Source organism: Propithecus coquereli, unplaced genomic scaffold (assembly GCF_000956105.1).
Source record: "Propithecus coquereli isolate 6110/MARCELLA unplaced genomic scaffold, Pcoq_1.0 Scaffold34, whole genome shotgun sequence".
NCBI classification, from domain to species: domain Eukaryota; kingdom Metazoa; phylum Chordata; class Mammalia; order Primates; family Indriidae; genus Propithecus; species Propithecus coquereli.
The window spans coordinates 10,302,010-10,323,921 of NW_012149063.1; the positions used below are offsets into that span (position 1 = coordinate 10,302,010).

Here is a 21,912-nt window from a genome sequence, read left to right on the forward strand (position 1 = left end):
GACAGGAGGTGGAGCTTATGCGGTGATGTCAGCAGTGGGGAGCGGCTGTAAATACAGATGAAGCTGCACTTGCTCTGAGCCACTCACCTCCTGCTGTGAGGCCAGGTTTGTAACAGCCCAGGGGTTGGGGACAGCAGCTTTACAGCATTTACTATAACTAATCACACAGGAAGAGTGTGTGTAGACTTTGGGTTCACTCCAAAATAGCTTTGCAAACTAGTACCAAAAATTAATCATCCCACCCCCACCACATGTCATCATCTTCCAAGCTCTATCCACAAAAAAGGATTTTTTTAATTGTAAGAATAATTTATTCATCCCATTTATTGCCTAAGTGTGCACAGGAAACTGAATAACATTAAAAAATAATTCATGTGGGTAGTCAAGGTCAAGTTAGCAAAGCAAGATATATGTGACCCAACGGCTGTGGGCTTTACACAGGGGGGCCAGCTTCTTCAGAAACATCAAGGATGGGAGGAACAGACCGGAAGAAAAGAGAGTTGAGGATCCCCTTACAATAAAGTGTACATCATTCTTGATTTTTTGGCCCAATCTTTCTTTATTAAATAAAAGAACATTATGTTCCATTTATAACTAAAATAATCAATTTTGATTATTTGAAAACTTTGGCTGACTTTATGCTACCATGTATTTAATGGATAATATAAAACAAAAATTAACTTACTTTTGTTATTTATAGTTATTAAAAAATTATATTTCCAGGCCCAGTGAAGTGGCTCAGGCCTGTAATCCCAGCACTTTGGGAGGCTGAGGCAGGAGGATCCCTTGAGCCCAGGAGTTCAAGGCTGCAGCGAGCTATGATGATGCCACTGTATTCCAGCTTTGGTGCTAGAACAAGACCCTGTCTCTAAAAAAATAAAAAAAATTACATTTCTATCTTTAATACTATTCTAAGTTTGTTTTTTTGTTTTTTGTTTTTTTATTTGTTTTGTTTTTTTAGGGTATTGTGACAGGGATCAGCAGTTCCTAAAAGTGCTGAAAACAAAGTGGTAGATGAGCTTGAACTTAATGATTGTGAGGTCCTTAAAAAACAATACTGTGTCTTTAATGGAGTTACATGGAGTGAGAAACTAAGAGGTTTTGCTTTCCCTGCATGTTTCTCACTTTGAAGTTAGAAAAGAAGCTCAGTATGATTGAGCTAGGTGGGGGGTAAAGAACTTGCCAGGTTTTACATCTGAAAGCAAATGCTTAGAAGGAGAATTAAAAGCCAGTGTACACTAAACTGTTAGTGTTAACGGATGCCAGCCCTAATCCACACTCAAAAAGTGGAGTGTGAACCATTCAAAGCCACACTTGTCTCCTTGCCAGGAGCAGGGTCCTGCACACCAGGGAGCAGAGCTAGGAATCATTAGTGCATCTCGCTCAGAATTCACTGATTGGGATTTGTCGCATGCGTCTCAGAGAGGCAGCTTTTGAAAATGGAAGGTGCTTTACAAAACTCCCCTGGCCCAGATCACGGGATCAGAGCAGAACACCGTGTTTCATGGAACACTCATGTGTCACATGGTATTAATAAAGTAAAAGAAAATTTGTAAAAAATAAAAAAAGATTTCTGTAATCAAATATATTTGAGAAATTCAGAGTTAATCAAGGTTAAACATGTTTCTTGGGTCTGTGAGCTCTTCTTTGAAGAGATAGCTATTGGACTATGGCTGGATATTTATGTTCCATGGGGTACAGTTTGGCAGATACTGAGATAAAATATTATTACCCCTGGTTCACAGATGAGGAAGTTGAGGCCCATGGAGATTATGTCTTAGAAAGTAAAATTCTTCCCAGGGGATGGTCAGAAATCCAGGAAAAGACAAAGTGCATCCAGAGTTTTCTCAGTAATGTTTGTATCCTGGAAGGGTCTCCTAAAACAAATGCTTCTGCAATACCTTACTTACTTTTCCGGCTCAGTCAGGACATGCAGACCTTCCCAAGTCAACATTACCTGATACAAAGGCATGCAGATGCTATCAATCCACTCCAACTGCAATCGAGGCAGTTCATCTTTCCGGTTCCGATCAAAAATAGCCTAGAATATGGGAGAAGCTTGCTTTAGCACATCGAAGTATTTTACAAGTGCTTTGTCAAACGCTTTGCCACAATGGTCCGATGTTTGCAAACTGAACACTTCCCAAATCATAATCAATCTTCACATGTACTTTCTTATCCTTTATCTGTGAGAAATAAAGTATTTTTTACCTCTTTTTATGGGATTTGTAAGTGAATTTATTTGAACTTTATAGCATGCAACTTCTTGCGGCCGAAATCTGTCTTCAGATATAGGTAACTGCTACCAAATCAAGTTCTCAGGTCGCTGGGAATTGAGTAAAGTTAAGGGAAAGAAATATGTTTTATTGCCACAAAAGTAATGCAGACTTTTATTTCTATAGTGAGAGGGTGGGATAGAATAGGATAGACTGGAAAAGATACTTAAAAGCAATTTTTTAAAAAATAGAAATCATTTGTGTTAATTTTTCAGGGTGGAGTGCTGGTTTGGCAATTATGTGTATTTTCCAATAAGATACTATCATTAATAAATTCCTAAATACTTATCTATCCTTGGATGGTTGATGGTGGGAGGCACTCATCTCTCTTCATTCCCAACCTTTAAACTTTATGATGTTACAAAGTTCGAGATTATTTAGGTATATTTTTGAGAAAAAGAAATGACATACTTTCTCTTAGGCAGACTTAACAAAGGAAATTATCAGTTGGAATTGGAGGGTTAAAATAGATTCCCTGAATAAACACTGACAATTCTACACCAGTGAGAACGTCCCTCCCTTTGTTCTTAAGGACAAGCCAAGGCCTAAGAAACTACCTTGTGCCCTTACCTACCTAGAAGACCAGGTTGTCTAGTTATAACTTGCCCTGCCTTACTGTCTTAGAGGAAGTTTTGTGTTTCCTCTAGATAAAACATGGCATCTACATCATTTTGGTATCATGAGGGCAGATCCAAGAAATCCCTTTGGTCCAGAGATGTTGGAAAAGCCTGCCTCCTGAAGCCTTATGAACAAGGGTGGGAGTGGCTGTTGCAGAAATCACTAGCTGCCAAATCCGGGGAAAACATCTCTCAATTAGAGAGGTCACTGACTTCCACCAGCTCTGTTCATCCTTGTCTTGCAATGGGAAATGGGAAATGTCAGGAAAGAAGACTGCAATTCAGAGAAAACTGTGAAAATAAGCTGGAGAAAGGGATAGTTCTTGTGAACTACATGAATTTTGCTCCAAAATGTTCCTTTAAAAGATATTATTCTGTTTTATTTTCTCTATAGTTCTCTTTGCTATTTGAAATTTTCTTATTTATTTAATTACTCTGTTGCTGCTGGGTATTGCAAAGTTACTTCTTTTTTTAATGCAGTGGTTTTTTAATATAGTCACAGAGTTGTGCAACCATCACTTACAATCAATTTTAGTACATTTTTATCACTCTAAAAAGAAACCCCATATCATTAGCAGTCACTCTTCATTTTTTCCCAAACTCCCAGCCTTAGGCAACCACTAATCTACTTTCTGTCTAGATGGATTTGCCTATTCTGCACATTTCATATAAATGGAATCATATGATATGTGGTCTTTTGTGACTGGCTTCTTTCACTTAGCATAATGTTTTCAATGTTTATCCATGCAGCATGCATCAGCACTTCATTCATTTTTATTGCCAAGTAATATTTAATTGTACAGATATACAATATTTATTTATTCATTCATCAGTTGATCAATATTTGATTTATTTACAAGATATTATGAATAATGCTGCTATGAACATCCATGCACAAGTTTTTTGTGTGGATGTATGTCTTCATTTTTCTTGGAGATATACCATATACCTACAGGTAGAATTTCTGGGTCATACGATAACTCTATGTTTCACTTTTTGAGGAATTGACAAACTGTTGTTTCAAGGCAGCTGCACCATTTTACATTCCTACCAGCAATATATGAAGTTTCATTTTTTCCACAGCCTCACCAACACTTGTTATTATTGTGTGACTTTTTGATTATAGCCATCTTAGTGGGTGTGAAGTGGTATCTCATGTGGTTTCAGTTTGCATTTCTCGGATGACAAATGATTTTGAACATCTTTTCATGAACTTATTGGCCATTTATATATCTTCTTTGGAGATATGTCTATTCAGATCCTTTGCCCATTTTTAAAATTGAGTTATTTGTCTTTCTATTGTTAAATCATAACAGTTCTTTGCATAGTCTAGGTACCTGGCCCATATCACATATATGATTTGCAAATAATTTCTCCCATTCTGTGGGTTGTCTTTTCACTTTCTTGATAGTATCCTTTGGTGCACACAATTTTTTAATTTGGATGAAGTCCAATTTAATTTTAATAAAGTCCAATTCAACATCTCTGGACCAACATGTATAGGCTATTTTATCTTTTGTCTCTTGTGCTTTTAGTATCATATCTAAGACACCATGGCAAACCCAACCCAGAAGATTCATAGCTATATTTTCTTCTAAGAGTTTTATCTCTTACATTTAGGTCTATGATCCATTTTGACTTTATTTTGGGCTACGGCGAGAGGTAGGGGACAAAACTCATCCTTTTGCCTGTGGATATCCAGTTGTTCCTCAACCATTTATTGAAAAGACTATTTTTCCCCCATTGAATTGTCTTGGCACTCACGTTGAAAATCAGTTGACCATAATTGTAAGGGCTTATTTCTGGACTAGTCTTTTCTTAATCAATGCTTAATGAAAGAAAAATGAGTGTGAGATCCCACATTGTCCTGTGCTTTTCCTTCAAAGCATTTGTATTTTGTAAATCACCATGAGTGATTATTTGTTTAACATCTAAATTTGTTTAATGTTGACATGGGCCTTGAGGGGAGGGAAGGTGGTGTCTTGCTCATTGTTGGATACACAGGACCTGGCTTCACCCTGGACACATGGAGGTGCTCGAGCAGTTTATTAGCTGACTCACTGCTTCCAGTGTTGACCCTCTGGCTGTGGTCCAGATTTGCCTTTGTCTTCGTAAAGTGACTCCAGAGACTTCTGGGACCATGATACCTGAGGGGGCTCCAGGACAGTTTTCTTCCTAAATATCAAGGGCATCAGCTCTGGGTGCATGCATTTCCAGACATTTCTGGAAAAGGACTAATGAGGGATAACCCTGCCACAGCAGCCAAGCCTCTCTTGAAAGAAGGTCACCAGCTGTGTTAAGTAGCCTTTTTTAGAAGACAGTAGCATTGAGAGCTATGTTTCCATCACAAAATTAATTTCATTTATGTCTCAGAACACGCCTTACCTAAGCCCACAGATAAAGACTCCTTAGTGCTGCACCACTGCACCCAGCAGCTCACTGACTCTGGCAATTTGCTCATATTTTTTTTCATTTAATTAAATGACCTGTGGTATTGCTGCATTATAAACCCTTCAGAGTATGCCTCTGAAACAGTTTTTAAGGGGGAAAAAGCTTTTATTTGAAAGTAGATATGTAGCTGAAAGAAATTTGGGTTGTACCAGGTTTTACACATTCACTGTATGCATCCCAATCTAATATCTTTATTTTTATAACCAAATTTGGTGACACCACCAAAAAAGAATAAAGGGATTTGAAAATTGTGTAAATATATGTTGCTTTGAAAACTAAAATAATTAGTGTGTGTTTTAGCCTATGTAGTCTTCTGACCTTTTATACATAAGCAGCTGATTAAGAATAGTCAAAATTAGTAAGACTGTGAGTTCTGACTTCAAACAGGTGAAACTATTCAAGCTGGGAGAGAGTTCTTGTGTTTAATGTCAACAAAGAAGGGTCTCTTAAAAATTGAAGATCTTATAAATACCTCCAAATGATCAAGACACGGTTGATTTGAAGCCTCTTAAACAGAATTCTCAACAATTGACACATTTTTTGAGCTTCATTGAATCTACTGTGCTGTGCTAGGCTTGAAAATAGTTTGCAGCACTCTCAGAGTCACTGGGTTATATGTTTTTAGCTAATCATTCACTAGGAATACAGAGGCTGCCCCCTCCTTGAGGATAGTGAGTGAGTCACTTACGTCCTTTGTATCCCGATGCACAAAACCAGCATTATCTTGAGCCTATAATAAGCATTGTCAAATAATAACTTAATGGGCGAGTCCAACATAAATAGCATTGCAATCACCAGAGCCTAGTTCCCCAGGTGGAACTTTCCATTTTGCAAACAAAGAAAAGAAACAGATTTGAAATGATTTGCTTTTGGAATTTTGAAAAGTTTGAAATTAGAAAATAAAATCTAGTTACTCAAGGCTGGACAGCTTGCCTTTAATTTTTTGCTGTACATTATTTCTATTCCAAAGTAGGCATATGTGAAATGCCAGCACCGGGCTTTGAATTATTCAAATTCCGCTTTGCACATCCTCCCTTGTGCCTATTTGTCCCACGGTGGGTGCTCAGGAAATGCTTGTTAAGTAGCTCACCACTCTTAATCAGAAACCTGGGAATAACAGTGTTTAGCATTTGAGTTTAATTAAAGCTTTAAACTTTCAGGAGTGCTTCCTTAAATCCATTCTCAGTCTCTTCCATTTTCAACTTGTGACTTGGAGTTATTTTTGAAAATGTCATCTGAAAGGGTAAATACGTGATAATAAAAGGATGAACTTACTGAAGGAGTGAGTTTGAGTTCTGATCTCTCCCGATCTCCTTGTTCGAAGAACTCACTGGTTACAAGTTCAGCCACCTAAAACACATTAATATTTTAATTCATGGTTATGTGTAGTTTATCATGAAACTTGGGAGTTATTTCTTGCTTATGTATCTGGTGATTACCTTCAACACAGACAATCATTTAAAAAGCTTATGAGAAAGTACATTAACCTTTTGTGTTTGAAGGTATTACAGAATTTAATCAATGAAACCGATTTCCTTTTAATCAAGAGAACTTGTGCAATGTATTTTTAGATGCATGCCAACAGATGATCTCCCACAATATATATAGCTTTCATATTTGGGATGAAGCACTAGGTTGCCACCTTCAAAATAGGAAAAGATCTTATATGGAAAAATGAAGCAAATATTAACTTAATAATAATTTATATTATTATATATTATTATGTTGTATTATTAATGATGATTTAGCCAACTTTTGATTATTTCTGCGTATATTCTTTATTTTGTTGCATACTTTTATCTTTGCTTGTCTTCCTCTTGCTACCACAAATACTCCTTAACTCCCTCCCTAAAAATACTTGTGTTTACTGTAGAAGGAATAACCCCAGGGCATACCTTCTTGCTTCCTACCGTAGCCATCCATCAAGAGGCAGGACTAATGTTAGATTCACTGTTCAAGCCAGACTTTCACAGTATGTTATGATAGAGTTTGAAGAATGTGATTTGTTCTTCAGACCGTCTGGATCTATGTACTAAAAGTGTTAATTTATGGTAGGCTCTCATTGGTACAAGCACAATGGAATGGTTGTTCTATCCCAAACCACAGAGACCTGTATTTTTCTACTTTTCATCCATTAGATCAGCAGCTACTGTTCATAGCCAAGCCAAAGAGATTTTTCTTTTTTCTTTCCCAAGCCTCTATTTCTCAGGATAGTTTGTGGAAGAAAATTGATATAACTGATAAATGTCGAACAGGTATTTTCAACAATACTATGCTGTGCATCTATGAAATTTCTGAAATGAACTATATTTATTTATGAAATATTGGAAGAATAGAAAAAAATCCCAGACAACTTCATGGCAAGAAGATCTGGATCCCCAAACTAATTTTTCTCTATTCCAGCCTTTTATAAAGATAAGGTTTTTAAGTCTGGCAAAGATGAGGCGGGTTTCATTTTGGTCAAGTGCATAGAATCAAGATAATTTACCTAAGTCTATCTCTTAAGAGACTTTGTCAACCATGGATCATAGATAAAATTTAAATATAACATTAAACACACAAATACACACACGCACACACACATGTATAAATCTGAGAGTGGCAAGTATACAGTCAATAAAGAATTCTAATATCCAGTAAGTTCAGATTTCTAACATTTCTAATAAGAAATATGGGTTCCTTTTAAGAGTTAAACCACATGTCATATAAGAAACCAAAAAAAAAAAAAAAAAAGAATTCAACCACATAAAACCACAAAAATCTCCCTCTCCCTAACTAACCTCTGGCTCCAGTGAATTCACTATTATGTCTGCCTGTTTTCTGGGACTTGATTCACTTCTCTCCTCTCCAGTCTCTGCAGCTACCATTCATTTCAGCACATCAGGTCTCCCTCTCCTTTCTCTGGCCTTCTTTAAAGAAGAAATGGTCCCCTAAGGGTATGGCCTCATTTATTCCGTTCCCAAAACTCTCCCTCAGGTTGCTCTGAGCTGGGTCTTTTGCATTAAAGAATGTAAATGTGCACATCAGGCACCCCAAGATGGGAGTCCTGCATAGGTCTGTAGCCCCTGGAAAGCAAAGAAATTAAAACAAAATCCTGTCCTTGCTCTTGCTAAAGCAGACTCCGCACCTCCCCTGTGCTTCTTTCACAACTTAACTCATACCACTGCTTTGTTTCTACTTAAAAACCCAATCAGGAATGTTAAATGGCTCCTGATTGAATTTTTTATTAAAGAAGAAAATTTGAGATGCTAATCGGGCCTTGGGGGATCACCGGGGAAGCCCACATGCTTAGAGTTATGTTTGTGAGGAAGGAAAAGTGGAATAGACCCCGGTAGAAAAACATTTTGAAAGGGAGTTGTTAAAAAAAAAAAAAAATTAACATCCAGGAAGTTAAAAATATATTTTTAAAAGAAGGGTCTGTTGTTTTGTCCAAATGTTTCCTAAAATTAGGAAATGAGTATATTTTTAAAAGTATCTTAATCTATACCATTTGGAGACAAACACGGATGAGATCTCCAGCTTACAACTGTGAACTTAGCTTTCTGATGGAAGCATTTGGGAAAACATGGTTTTGTGTTTTATTTCCCTGAACTCTTATGTTTCTGCACTTATCAGCAGAACTTCACATCCTAAAAATAAAATAATATTTACACTAGTGACTGAGAAGACCACCTACAAGCAGCTATTAGGCCTCCCAAGTTGTTCTAAAATATTATATGATTGCAGAAACTTTTTTTCCTTCCAAGTACTTGGCCCTATCATTATCCTGCCCCAGTGGGCTACTGCTTGTTCAGTTCTTGACATGCGTTTATTTCACTTGGGTTTCTGAAGGCCTTGGCATATCACACCTCATCCTTTTCCCTTTCTGGTCTTCTCAATTTTTTTCCCAGTCCCTCTGACTTCCTTGCACTTTCCATCCCTCTACCCCATTCCATCCCTATCATGGCAGCCACCTTGGTTCTACACTTTCCCCTATACCTGGAAGAGCCTCCTACCTCTAGGGGAAGTGAAGGGTAGACAGACACGTAGACAGAAGCTACTCAACCACACAGGTTCTTCACAATTACCCTGCTTTACGTGACTTCAAATATGTCAGACTGAAATTAAAACCAAAGCTCAACTGGAGGAGAGCTCTGTAGGAAAACTACCCAATCTGCATTGGACTGCGATATAAGCAAGAATTAAACCTTTATTTGTGTTAAACAACTGCAATTTTAGAATATACTTGTTACTGAAACAGAGCCTAGCCTAGCCTATCCTTGCCTAATACAAAAATTGGTATAGAAGTGAGGTGCTGCTGGTAAAAAAAAAAAAGGGAGAGAAGGAGAGAAAAAGACCCTAAAATACGTGTCATCATCATCAGCTTGGGAACCAGATATAAGATAGTGAGGAGCTATAAGCATGACAATCCATGGCACACAGTGGCAAAATATTTTGTACAATTATCACTAAAATAAAGCTAACAATGTTCTTAATGACCTTGTAATCTTAGGAGAAGAGATTGGAAAACAAAGCGTCAGTAGCACGCAATGATTACTATCGACTGTTTCGCTACGTATTACAGGAAGTGAGTTCAGAAAAGGGTCAGCAGGCTTATAACCAGGAATGAAAGAGCATAGAAAAAGTCACAAATTCAGGGTTTTGTAGAGATGGAAGATGAAGTTGCTTCTCAACTCCAAACCATAAAAACGAAAATTTAGATATGATTTGAATGACAAAGGTTGATCAAGACTCAGGATTGCAACAAGTTTCAAATCAAAGGTATGGCTAGTGCACCTATAGTTAAAAACTCTGAATGAATTAGGTCCTTTGAACTGGACAAAAATGGCTCAGAGAAATGATTTAACTTTGTGGTTTTTCTCACTGAAGCCTTTTAAGGTCAAGGCACTAGGAATTAATTCAGGAGAGAGAAAAGAAAGAAATATGTTTGCTATATTTCTTTATTCCTAAATGTAAAGAAGCAAAGATATAGAGAAAATCTAAGATGTTTATATAGAACTGTGAATATGGTTATTGGCAAATGGAAATGACTAGAATCAAAGACATAAGAAGCTGACTAAATGTTGAAGAGAGTTTTAATACTAAAGAACCCCTGAGCTCATGACTACGTAAAACAAGTCCTGGGCCCTCAACCTTTTTTAGGGGAAAAGCAGGCTGAAAAACCAGCTTGACCTTCAGAGAAGGAATAATTTCCCAGGGAAGGTCTAAAGGTCATAAAAAATAATGAACTGGGGACCATCTCCCAGAGAACCTGGGCCCACCTCAGTGCAGAGGCCCCCGCAGTGAGTGCCCAGTGGGATCTTGCAGTTGCTGTGGACCCTGAACTGCCAAATGTTGCTCTGCTCTTTGCTTTCAGCATGGGAGTGTTATAATAGGTGTTTTGTGTTTGGGGTGTATGTTAAACGCTGTATTTTGGGAGTGTGTAGGTCTTTAATTGGCATCCAGTTCTGATATAGAGACTAGCACCTATCACCCAGAGATCCCGGACTTTGAGTTTGATGCCGTGACTGATGGGACATTTGGGTTGTCTTCCTTGGGGAGAGCAAGAATATATTTTGTCTGCTAGAAGGAGAGTGTATCACATTTTTGGTGAGTAGAAGGGCAAACTGTGGTAGTTATGTTTTCACCTACTATTTCTGGCTTTCTCCTTTCTGGGCAAATAGAAAGATTGTATTTCCTGGATGGGGTGGGTCATGTGACAAATTGTGACCAATGAATTGTGTGTGTGGGGGCATTTAATTGCCAGTGCAAGACCCTCCAGGGCTTCTGCTAGAATGATCTGGGTAGTGGCTGCTCCATCAACCGCAGTGCAGAATGAGGACAAAGAGGCACCAGCCAATCCTAGATGCACATGTTCACGAGCAATTTGTTGCTTAAAGCCACTGAGATTTTTGGATTTAGTGATAACATAGCCTATTCTGTGGATACACTTGCATCATTTAAAAATGATGATTGATGCATCTTGTGTAGGGAAGTATGAAACACTATTAAGAATGAAAGCTCTGGAGCCTAATCTGCTATACCTAGCTCCACCGTCTACCAGCTATATGACCTCTGACTGTTTATCATTTCTGAGCCATTTTTCCCATTTGTGAAATGGGGATAATAACTATATTAGTTTCCCAAGCCTGCTGTAAATTACTACAAACTTGGTGGCTAAAACAGCAGGAATTTATTCTGTCATAGGTCTGGAGGCCAGGAGTTTTACATCAGTTCACTGGGCAGAAATCAAGGTGTCTGTAGAGATGTGCTCACTCTAAGGCTATTGGGGAGAATCTGTTCCCTGTCTCTTCCAGTTTCTGGTGGCTGCCAGCATTCCTTTGATTGTGGCTGCATCACTCCAACCTCTGCCTTGCCCTTACAGTGCCTTCTCCTCTACCGAATGTGTAATCTCCCAGGATACTGTCTTCAGTCGAGATCCTTAATTTAATCACATCTACAGACACCCTTTTCTCTAGGATAATGTTTACACGTTCCAGGGATTAGGACTTGATATCTTTGGGTGGCCATTATTCAGCATACTATAGTAATTATACCTACCTAAAGGGAGATTTTGAGGATTAAATGAAATAATGTATATAAAGCAATCAATATCTATTTATTGATATAGGAAGATATCTTATTTTCCCTAAAATGTCAGGTCTTAAGATGCCAAGTTACTGTTTTGGACCCCACAGCCCACATAGTAGGTGCCTCATAAAACTTAAAGGGCTATTAACCTCTAAATACTGTCAGTAAAAAGGATCTTAAGTCAGATAATTATTTGATTGAAAATTATTCTTGCTATAGAACTAATGTTTTGTGGCAGAGAAACTAGATAGGTAGTAAAGGCGTGATTTCTTTTCTACAAATTAAATTGGATACTGAACACTTTGGCCACAGAACTGTCGGATATCTAAACAGTATTTGAAAAGAAAAGAAAAGAAAAATAGAATTTCCTTTTTACCTCTTTTTTTTTTTTTTCCAGATGTGAAAAACAGGACCCTGTGCTAAGACATGATTACCTAGCCAAAAACACTTTTGAAACTCTTGCCATAAGAAATGGTTGAAGCGTTGTTTGGATTTAGCACTTTAAAAAAAAATCTTAGAGTCAGAAATATTATTGCTCAGTGGAGGCGATAAAGAAAAGGCTATGCAATAAACTACGTTGCGCCTAAGCCTCCTGCTATTTTTTACACCATGTTAATATTGATGCAAATTGACTGGGGTTTCAGTGCCTTACGGTAGTCAGGGCTCTGGGAATATTGTCCCCCCACCCCCGCCTCTGCTGAGCCCCGTCATTAATCACCACTTGCCTGTCTTGAGATCTCCCACGGTTTGGTCACGGCTCCAAGGTCACAGGCTGTCATTAACATTGATCTGAAAAACAGAACCAAACAAAACAGCCTGAATAATCTTTTGTTGCATTCCTAAACAAACCTGTCCTAGATACATAAATAAATAAAATGGAAAGGAGGCCGGTTCACATCTTCCTTTCCTCAACAAGGGGCAGCACTGTTTATAGTCCCTGTGTTCAGCATCTCCATCATGTGGTCACACTGCTTAGGAAGACAAAGCTCTCACACATCCTCTGGTGGCCCTTTTGTTTTGTCTGCAGCAAATCAAGGAAAGCAAAGTACTTCTTTCTCTATACCTGAGCTAAGCAGGCTCTGTTTAAAATAATTTATAATGGACGGTGTTATTGGGGTTTTTTTAACTGTAAGCAAGGAAGTCAGTATATAACGCTATATACATGGCTGATGAAACAATTTACCAATTTATTACTGATTGATGGGAACGGAAGAAAACACATACCAAGGAGCCGAGGCACACAGCACATAGGAGCTCCCGCATTTTCATCTGCTCTGCAGAGCTCAGATTTATGGGGGAGAGCCACCCCATCTTACTCCAGTTTACTACCTGGCTCCAACTGTGTTTTATAAGCGTTATGAAGAAGAAACATACTCAGCCACAGCCTTCATTAATTTGAGCACATAAGGAAGCGTAGGAACGATCTGAATCAGATTTTTGAGGTGAAGATTTAACTAGAATTCACATGAAACCGTGGAAACATGGGGAACAATTCAAATTGTACATAGCTCTGGTGCTTATAATTGGATTTGGTGGGAGGGGGAAAAATAAGGCACGCTCTTTGTCTCAAATCTGCTTTCTTTGTGCTAAAACCAGCAGTATGTGATGAAAAGTAATGTCGGATTCGAGCCGGGGAACCACATCTTGGCTAACTGCTTTTGGAAGAAAGGGGTGTGTTGTTGTAAGTCACAGGGCTGTCCTGATGTCAGGTGTTAACATTTCATACCCTGCCGGATCCCGATGCCTTGGAAACATGTCTGCTGCCCAGATGGCAGAGCATGCTGGATGGCAGGGGGGTTTGTGTAGCTTCCCCAGGAAACCCCTCCAGGGAACCAGGTGGAGTGCAGATAACAATAGGTCATTCAAGGCACAACCGGGCAGCACCAGCATCTACAGGCCTCGCCCTCTTGGATTCAGGCACCTTCTATGAAGCATCTAATGCCAAACATCCCTGTGTTAAGCACTACATACTATTAACTGACTACTAACTAACCACTAACTAAATGAATCCTCATCACAACCCCAGAGGTAATTGCCATTATTCCTATTTTACGGATAAGTAAACAGAAGCATTGAGAGATTAAGTAACTTTCCCCAAGTAAGCAGAAGATTCAGTATCCTGTGCTTATGGCAAAGCTACCAGACGCCCTTCTGCTACACTGAGATGCTTTTCATTTTAGGTTCTGTTGTGGGATGAGATTGTGGGTAATGCACAGACTCTGCAGCGTCTCTCCTGGGTGGGAAATAATCTCTGTGAGGCTGCCTGCTTGTATCATAACTTAGGCTCTGTTCAACTGATAATTTGAAATTTACTTCCCAAATTTATATCACCATTAATTAGTTGATTGAGTATCTTCAAGGTACTCAGATAATAATTCTAATAGCTACTATTCTTTGGGCTGCCACTACAAGGTGATTGACATAGTCTCTATATGAGGTAGAGATACTATTATTATCTCCTTTTTACAGATCAAAAAATTAAGGCTTGGAAATGTTAGGTAACGTGCCCAAGGTTGTATACAGCTAGGAGGTGTCAAAGGTAGGGCTGGAGTCCATAAAGTCTGATGGAAGGATCTCGACTCCAGTGAGTGCTCTACAGTGGGGCAGAAAGTCTACACAGAGAAGGAAGACGGGAAGGGCTGGGAGGTAGGTATGGTGGGTGGAGTGGATGAAACCTTTGTCCAATTGTCACTGGGGAGTCAATTAAGGCTGGGGACTCAGGAGGAACCTGGCTAGACTTTTAGGGAGAAAACTTGAGATGATGGAAGTGAAGACGGCGTGAAGAAGGAGAGAGTGGAAGGAAAGAGACCAGTTGGAAGCATAAATTGATAACAGCATGAAACAAGGAAGGGGGAGTGGACAGGCAAGGACAAGGATGGAAGATTACAAAGGAAGAACTGAAGGAGACAAAGGAACAGTATTATCTTAGTTTTAGATCAAGCCTCTGAAGGAAGTGAAAGGTCTTTTCTAGAGTCAGAGAGCAGGGAGGGAGTTTGTACTGGCTGTTTTAGTCTTGAGGTGCCCATAATTCTAGTTCAATTCACAGGTAAGTTGTGTCAAGCTGTTTAGTACAACTGAGTGAATGGTCTGGAATAAGGAGGGCATGACTCTTTCTGTGCTAAGTGGGGTGAGAAAAGAACAGTGGTGTACCCAGCATATCTGATACTCGCAACAGATTATTTTTAACATACCTCTCCTCTATATGCCATAATTATTTCAATAATAATTTTGTGATAATCACTATCTTCTTGATTTGTTCTACAGTTTTGAAACAACTGGCAAATTAAAAGGAATACATTTTAATTTCAAAGATGTATTCAAATTCAATAAAAGATTTCATGTATGAACTGAAATTTGCACTTACGAAATAAAAATATTACACCTTGTAGTTTGTACTTCGTTTCACTGTTTTAAATTTAAACACAAATAAAAACTACAAATAGTTATATAAAATGACAGGATGGAAATAACTCAAGTTATATTTCTTCATCTCTACCATCACTGTGCTAGCCTTGTTTACCCTAAATATAGTCTTTAAAAGCAGGAATATGAGATTCTGCAAGGTTAGAGACATAAACTACACCCAGAGTGAGTTCAAAAGGTTCCAAACAGTTAGGAACTTACTCTTGAGAGCATGTAGCTGAGTCCACCTGTGTCAGGGGCTGACTGTACAACTAGACATTCTTGGAATTAACTTACGATACATGTAAAAAGAAAGGATAAATAATAAAGATGTGCTAATTGGAAGCTTTTATATTAATTATTTTGATCCTCAACAACAACTTCAGCAATTGTTCAGAATTTATACCAACCAAAGACATTTTTCAGGAGGAGTATCTCATCAGTGACTCTGCTTAGAATTGCTGGCACATGGTGATAATGAAAAGCAGACTGACTTTTAGTTGGTTTTATTACTATTTTTAAATCCTCTGTGGATAGGACTTCATCACAGCCCCACCCCGGTGCACCACGGTCCAAGTCTAACCATGAATGGGAGACAGGGGAGGGTCTGGGGGGAGGGGTGTGCACTTCTATTTCACATGTTGTGCTTCCAAAGAAGGTATTTCCTCCATATGGGGTTCCCTGCCAAAAAAAGTTTGAAAATATCTACAGAAAAACATTCAGGTGGAGATATTGAAGGAGGACTGGCATTTTCGGAATGGAGCTCAGAAGAGAGGCTAAAGCCCAAGAAACAGGTTGGGAGACATTTGAGAAGAGATGGCAGATGAAACCATGAGGATGCTGGAGGAACAAGGGAAGAGAATCAAAAACAGGTGGTTGGGGGACAGTTATGTTTAGGGTGTGGTGGGGAGGAAGAAGGGCTAGAGAAGGACAAAGAAGGGAAGGAAGAGTCAGGAAGAAAGGAGAAAATTCAGAAGAACATGGCTTTGCAGAATTCAAGGCTGGAGAGAGTTTTAAGAAAGGAAAGGCACATTCAATTAGGGGCTGCAAAGAGATCGAGGAAGCTGAAGAGGACAAAGGCTGTGGATTTTGATACTTGAGAGGTGACCAGTGCGTTTCAAAAGGAGCAGAAATCACATTTCACAGACTTAATTCCTCAGTAGAGGAATAGCTAAGTACCCTGTGATGTTTTGGAATACCATGTGATGATAAAAGAGGATGAGGTATGAACACAACAAGAATTCCACGGCATACAGTTGAGTGGAAAAGCAAGTTCACCTTGGGATGTAAATATATAACTTATGCTAAAAGTAACAATACAAATCCACACTACACAATATTTTTCCTTAGGGTACTCATGTGTGGAAAATGCTTTGGAAATGATCTGGAAAGACGCGACAAACTGATGACGAAGTATAACTGTGCAATCAGTATGGGAATTGGGGGTGGAGCTCCAAGGAGTTTATCCGCAATGTTTAATTTGTTACAGAAAAATACATTCATCTAATTACTCATGGAATTAAAAATTATACAAAAAGAAAGAAATTGCCTTGCAAGACGTTAGGGGATGTGCTAGTGAAGTGTGGGAGTGAAGAGGAGAAAGCTGTGATGGGACCTGGAGAAAAGGCAGGAATGATTTTCTGATTGGGGAGGTGGAAGCACGTTTGTAGGTCATGATGGAAAACAACAGATTTAGAAAATGGAAGCCAAAGAAGCATGATTGATGTAGCAAGCCTGGGTGGGCGATGGCGGAGGTGGAGAGAATGGAATTAGGACACAAGTGGAGGGGCTCGTCTTGAAGAGAAGAAAGGTCTCTCTCTCTGGAAAGGATGAGGGAAAAAGTCTGTGAAGAGAACACAGAGAAATATTAAAGTAGAGAGGGGAGAAATAGAGGGCCCTCTGGGGAGAGTGCTTCGGGAGAACGTGAGGTCAGCTGCAGCGTGCGGAAGATGGGGGCAGAAATGGGATACGACAGACATTGGGGACAGTGATGGGAATCCCACTCAGGGGGATTCCAGCAGTTGCCTGGTTATGGAGCAGATCCAGTGCACCCCAATCCTGGCCTCACAAGCTTTCCCAGCAAGACTCGGCAGTGTCAGAACAGGAAGAGGCCAGCAGTAAGTCCAGGATGGGTGAGGTGGAGATGGTGGGAGGAGAGGGCAGGAAAGAAAGAGGAATGGTGTTACCATCTGGAGCGGTTGCAACAGAGTGGTTAGAATATGCCACCTAAACACAGCAGGTTGCTGCTGTCCTTTCTAAACAGCTGGAAGAAGCCCTGTGGAACATCTAGAACAGCCTCTCCCACCACCAAAATTGTTCTGACTGGTTTCCTATTCTATTGTTGCTAAAGAAAAGCAAAAGGCAACTCTGCACTTTCCTCTGTGCTATGTAACTCTGGTTTCTAAGGTTCAAAAATCCCTTCTCCTCCCCACTTGCACCCTCCTCCCCTCAGGAAAGAGAGGAAATCATGGCTTGCTGAAACTGAACTAGCTTGAACATCATTTTCTATTTTTGAAGGCAGATTTATGGAGAGGAGGCAAAACCACAATAAATTATAAGACAAAAAGACACATCTTCCATCTTTTCTCTGTTCAACTAATCTCTGAATGTTTTGAATGTAAGCTAAGATTTGTCACTTTAAAAATCACTTCTATGCTCTTACCACTGTCAGAAAAGTATGGCTCAATGTCCAAATATTGAAGAAACACATAAACAAGAGCTTTTTCTTACCGAAATATATCACGATGATTTTTGATGTTCCAATCACATTCTCCTTTGCTGACAAGTTCAAAGAATTCAGTTCTCCTCCTGCAGGAAAATCAAATGAAGAAAGAAAGAGAGAGAGAAAAAAAAACCTAAAATGAAATTTCTCAGTCTGTGGGGTGACATAAACACATTTATGGGAAAAATATAAGACCACCTGAACCAAGTAACTTAATACTTGAAATCATGAGGCTAAAGCACTATCAAAATAAATCACTTTTTAAAAAATATTGCTGCTTCAAAAAAAAGCCACAATCATTTCTGAATGTGTTTACAATGGAGGAGATTATAGAGCCATAAAACAGAAAACAAAGTGGTACTGCATTTAGGATTATGTGCTGTGAAGCCCTGTGACACTTACTGAAAGTCAGAGAAGGGAGGCAAGGACAAATGAAAAGCAGAACAATTCCAGAATGTTCTTTTATCATCACGCAGAATTGAGCTGCATGATGCTCCAAGATAAGATAAACTCCCTGGTAATAAATTCAAAATAAATATTTTTTTCCAGATTAGAAAACAATGATTTCATCATTTCAGTGCTTAAGTACATAGGCTGTGAAGTCAGAAAGTGACCGTGTTTGAACAGTGGCTCAGTAACCTACTTGTGGCGTAACTTTGAAAAGTGACTTAAACCCTCTGAGCCTCAATTTCCTGATGTAACATGGGGATTATAGTTGCAAACTCAGAGTTACTGTGAGGCGTAGATGAGAGGACACATGCAAAGCATTTAGCACAGTGCTCGATATACTCCCCTGCACTCATCCACGGATATACATTTGGAGATGTACAGATATGGAAAAGACAGGAAAGGAATATTTTAAAGTTGTGAAAATAGGATGATTTCTTTCTATTTTCAAAACTTCTGTTTATCTAGTTATATTATCTCATTTTTACAGTGGAAAAAGAAAAGAAAAAGAGGACAACACCATTTCTATTTAAGAATCATTTCCCAAGTTTTCACCCTCTTGGCTCTTCCTAATGAGAAAGTATTTAAAGGATCCTGCCACACAATTTCCCCAAGTGCATCTCACAAAATGCTAGTCTCAAGGGGTGCTCCTTGTAAAGAAATCCCCTAGGAGGTAGAAAAGCCTGTTTAACTTTATTTAACCACAAAATTCCACACAGTACTGATGTTTAAAAAATATACTTTGGAAAATGCCACCATAACATATCATTGATGGTGGGAACCAGGGCAGGATCTTGGAAACTTAGTGTTGACCCATTGCAATGTAGGGGACAAAGGACACGATGTTGAGAACCGCTGGCTCCCCTGTGTCTGGCCTGGGGTGCCATGACTGCTGACCAAATGTATGGATTTCTTGTCAACCAATCGGGCTGACTACTCAATTTACTTGAAAGGGGGCTGGTCAGGAAGACCCATGTATAGCTTACTTCTGTATTCCAGACACAAGGACAGGTCCTGGATCCATCTTTTTGAATTGATATGGGTCAAGGCCATGCTACAGTGTGAGACGATCTCCAAGACAACCTTATAGCGACTGGCAGAGATGGCATTGCGCAGTGCACAGAAGGGCCCAGCAGCCCCCTCTCCCCTTGGGTGGGCACTGTGTGCACATCTTTTCTTTGCATACCTTTACCATCTTCTTTATCTGGCCCACTCCCTTCTTCATGACCATGGCCATGCCTTTCTCATATCACCACCACTGACTATGAACTGAAATAGAAAGGGAGGTGATGGAGTGGAAAGGGCCCAGGTTTGGACTCCCGCTGATCTGGGCTCAATGCTGACTGTCACTTATCAGCCATGTGATCCTGGGTGAATGACTCCACATTGCTGAGCCTCAGTTTCCAGCTCTGTAGTGAGAATTTGATATAAGGTGCGCTAAGTGTGTGGCACTGGTAGATACTCAATACCTGATAGCTATGGTTAATACATAAATAATATTAATAGTATTACTGCCAACAATAATACAAAATGGACTAATTGGACTACATAGAGATTGAAGAGTTCACCCAGTTCTCTTCTCTTACTCAATAGAAATTAGTCTTCTTTTGAATTATTATAGAGCAGAAAGTTGGGTTCAACAAATATTTATTGAACATCTACTCTGTTCCAAATCTTTATTAGATTTTATGGATACAAGACATGAATGCTACATTTAAATGTCTCTGAGTTTAGCCAGGGTAATCAGCAAATAAATAGGTAATTCCCCCTTTAAATGTAATACTAATGATAATAATGATTCTGTGATTAGAGTGAGAGAGGCATTCACTTTGGGCATAAAACTTAATGGGTACCAAAAAATTCAGTAATCAAGATAAATATTTTGGTGCAATGTTTTCAAAAAATCAAAATAAATGCAAAAAATCCATGATAAACAAAATAACAAAATTCTAAATAAAGACAAGATTCTTTGCAGGCCTCACTTCACCTGTCTTACCCTAGTCCCAGTCCTGGTGAGGCTAATATTTATGGGGTCCTTACTATGTTTCTGATAGACTTCCTGTGTTCTGTCACTTACTACTTACATGACTGACCTTGTGTAGGTTACTTAACCTTGCTATGCTTCAGTTTTCTTATTAGTAAAAGAGTAATAGTAACAGGATCTACCTTGTAGTGCTGGTGGGAGGATTAAATAAATGATTTGTGCAAAACACTTAGCAGAGTGCCTGGAAAAAGGAGGTGATCAGTAAGAATTACTTACTGTTATTAAGCTCGGAGGGTTGAATACCTGGCCCAAGGTCTCCCAGCTGGTGAGTGGCAGAGCTGGGGATACCAAGGCAGACAAGATGCCCAAGCAGTTAAGTGTGCCCAGGGTGTCCTTGGAGCACGGAGGAAGGCACTCTGCTTATCTTGGAGGATCATAGAGGAACATACAAAGCTTTCTGGAAGAGCTTGTCAGTCATCATCCTTATCATTTGCACCTGGGTGGCCATTTCAATTCTAGGAGTTATTCCAAGAAATCACTAGAATGCAAGCTCCATAAAGGCAGGGGCCTGGCCCATATTTGTTCACTCCTTCATCCCCAGTACCTACAACAATGCCTAACATGCAGCAGGAACTCGATAAATATGTACTGAATTGATGAATGAATGAAAATGATTATCTCAGAAAGCTATTCATTTAAAAAAATATCTCTTTAGCTACTGGTTTCACCTTGATTCTAATTGTTCCAGGGGCTTCACAGTTGCCATTTGGAGAGATTGAGAAGAAAACAACATAAAACCTATTCAAGAAAAGCCGTGTCAGATCCTTGCAGACTAGATTCTAACCTGAACCAAATGGACAACATAACAAGTTGTAGGAAATAAGAACACTATTCCCATCCAATGTCTGACCCACTGCCCACCAACTGCTGTTATATCTGCCAAAAGTTTGTTCAATATATGGAACATAACACCTTTGATGCAAAGTGGAGGCACGTTACCTAGGTTTTCTTTCTCATTGAAGAAAACAAATTCTTTTTTTTTAATGCAAATCTATGACATGACAACCAAGCAGCGCCATAAGAATAAACTCTCAAATGATGGAAATTTTAACAGTTGGAGCTGGTGGTGTGAAAGTCTTAAATCAAAACCAAACTCAAAATCAGTCACAGGCTTCACATCACTAACAATGCTAGGATGAAAGGGAACATCAACTATCCCTAGGGAATGGTGGATGGAGGAGGAGTAAGAGGAATCTTTTCACAGGGCACAGAAAAATATAGCATACTAATTTGATTTTTTCCTCCACTGTCAAAAGTCAGCTACTTCTTGATTGGGTCTGTGTGCTCTGTCATCTCAAGGTTTGGCTCTGACCTCACAAGATAATAGGAATCTTCCTGTACTATAATTTTGTCAAGATAAGCATGAGACAAGTCTATTTTTTT

The 21,912-nt window shown here is 39.1% G+C and overlaps 1 protein-coding gene across 1 annotated transcript in view; it reads right to left on the reverse strand.

Annotated features, from left to right (window-relative positions):
- PDE11A (phosphodiesterase 11A) overlaps positions 1 to 21,912 on the reverse strand; it is a 369,842-nt gene that overhangs the window by 32,190 nt on the left and 315,740 nt on the right. The window contains exons 16-19 of the mRNA XM_012650811.1: positions 18,047 to 18,124; positions 12,640 to 12,703; positions 6,620 to 6,694; positions 1,958 to 2,041 (exon numbers count right to left, since the gene is read on the reverse strand). Of these exons, the coding sequence (XP_012506265.1) occupies positions 1,958 to 2,041; positions 6,620 to 6,694; positions 12,640 to 12,703; positions 18,047 to 18,124 (301 nt within the window). The remainder of the gene's footprint in view (positions 1 to 1,957; positions 2,042 to 6,619; positions 6,695 to 12,639; positions 12,704 to 18,046; positions 18,125 to 21,912) is intronic.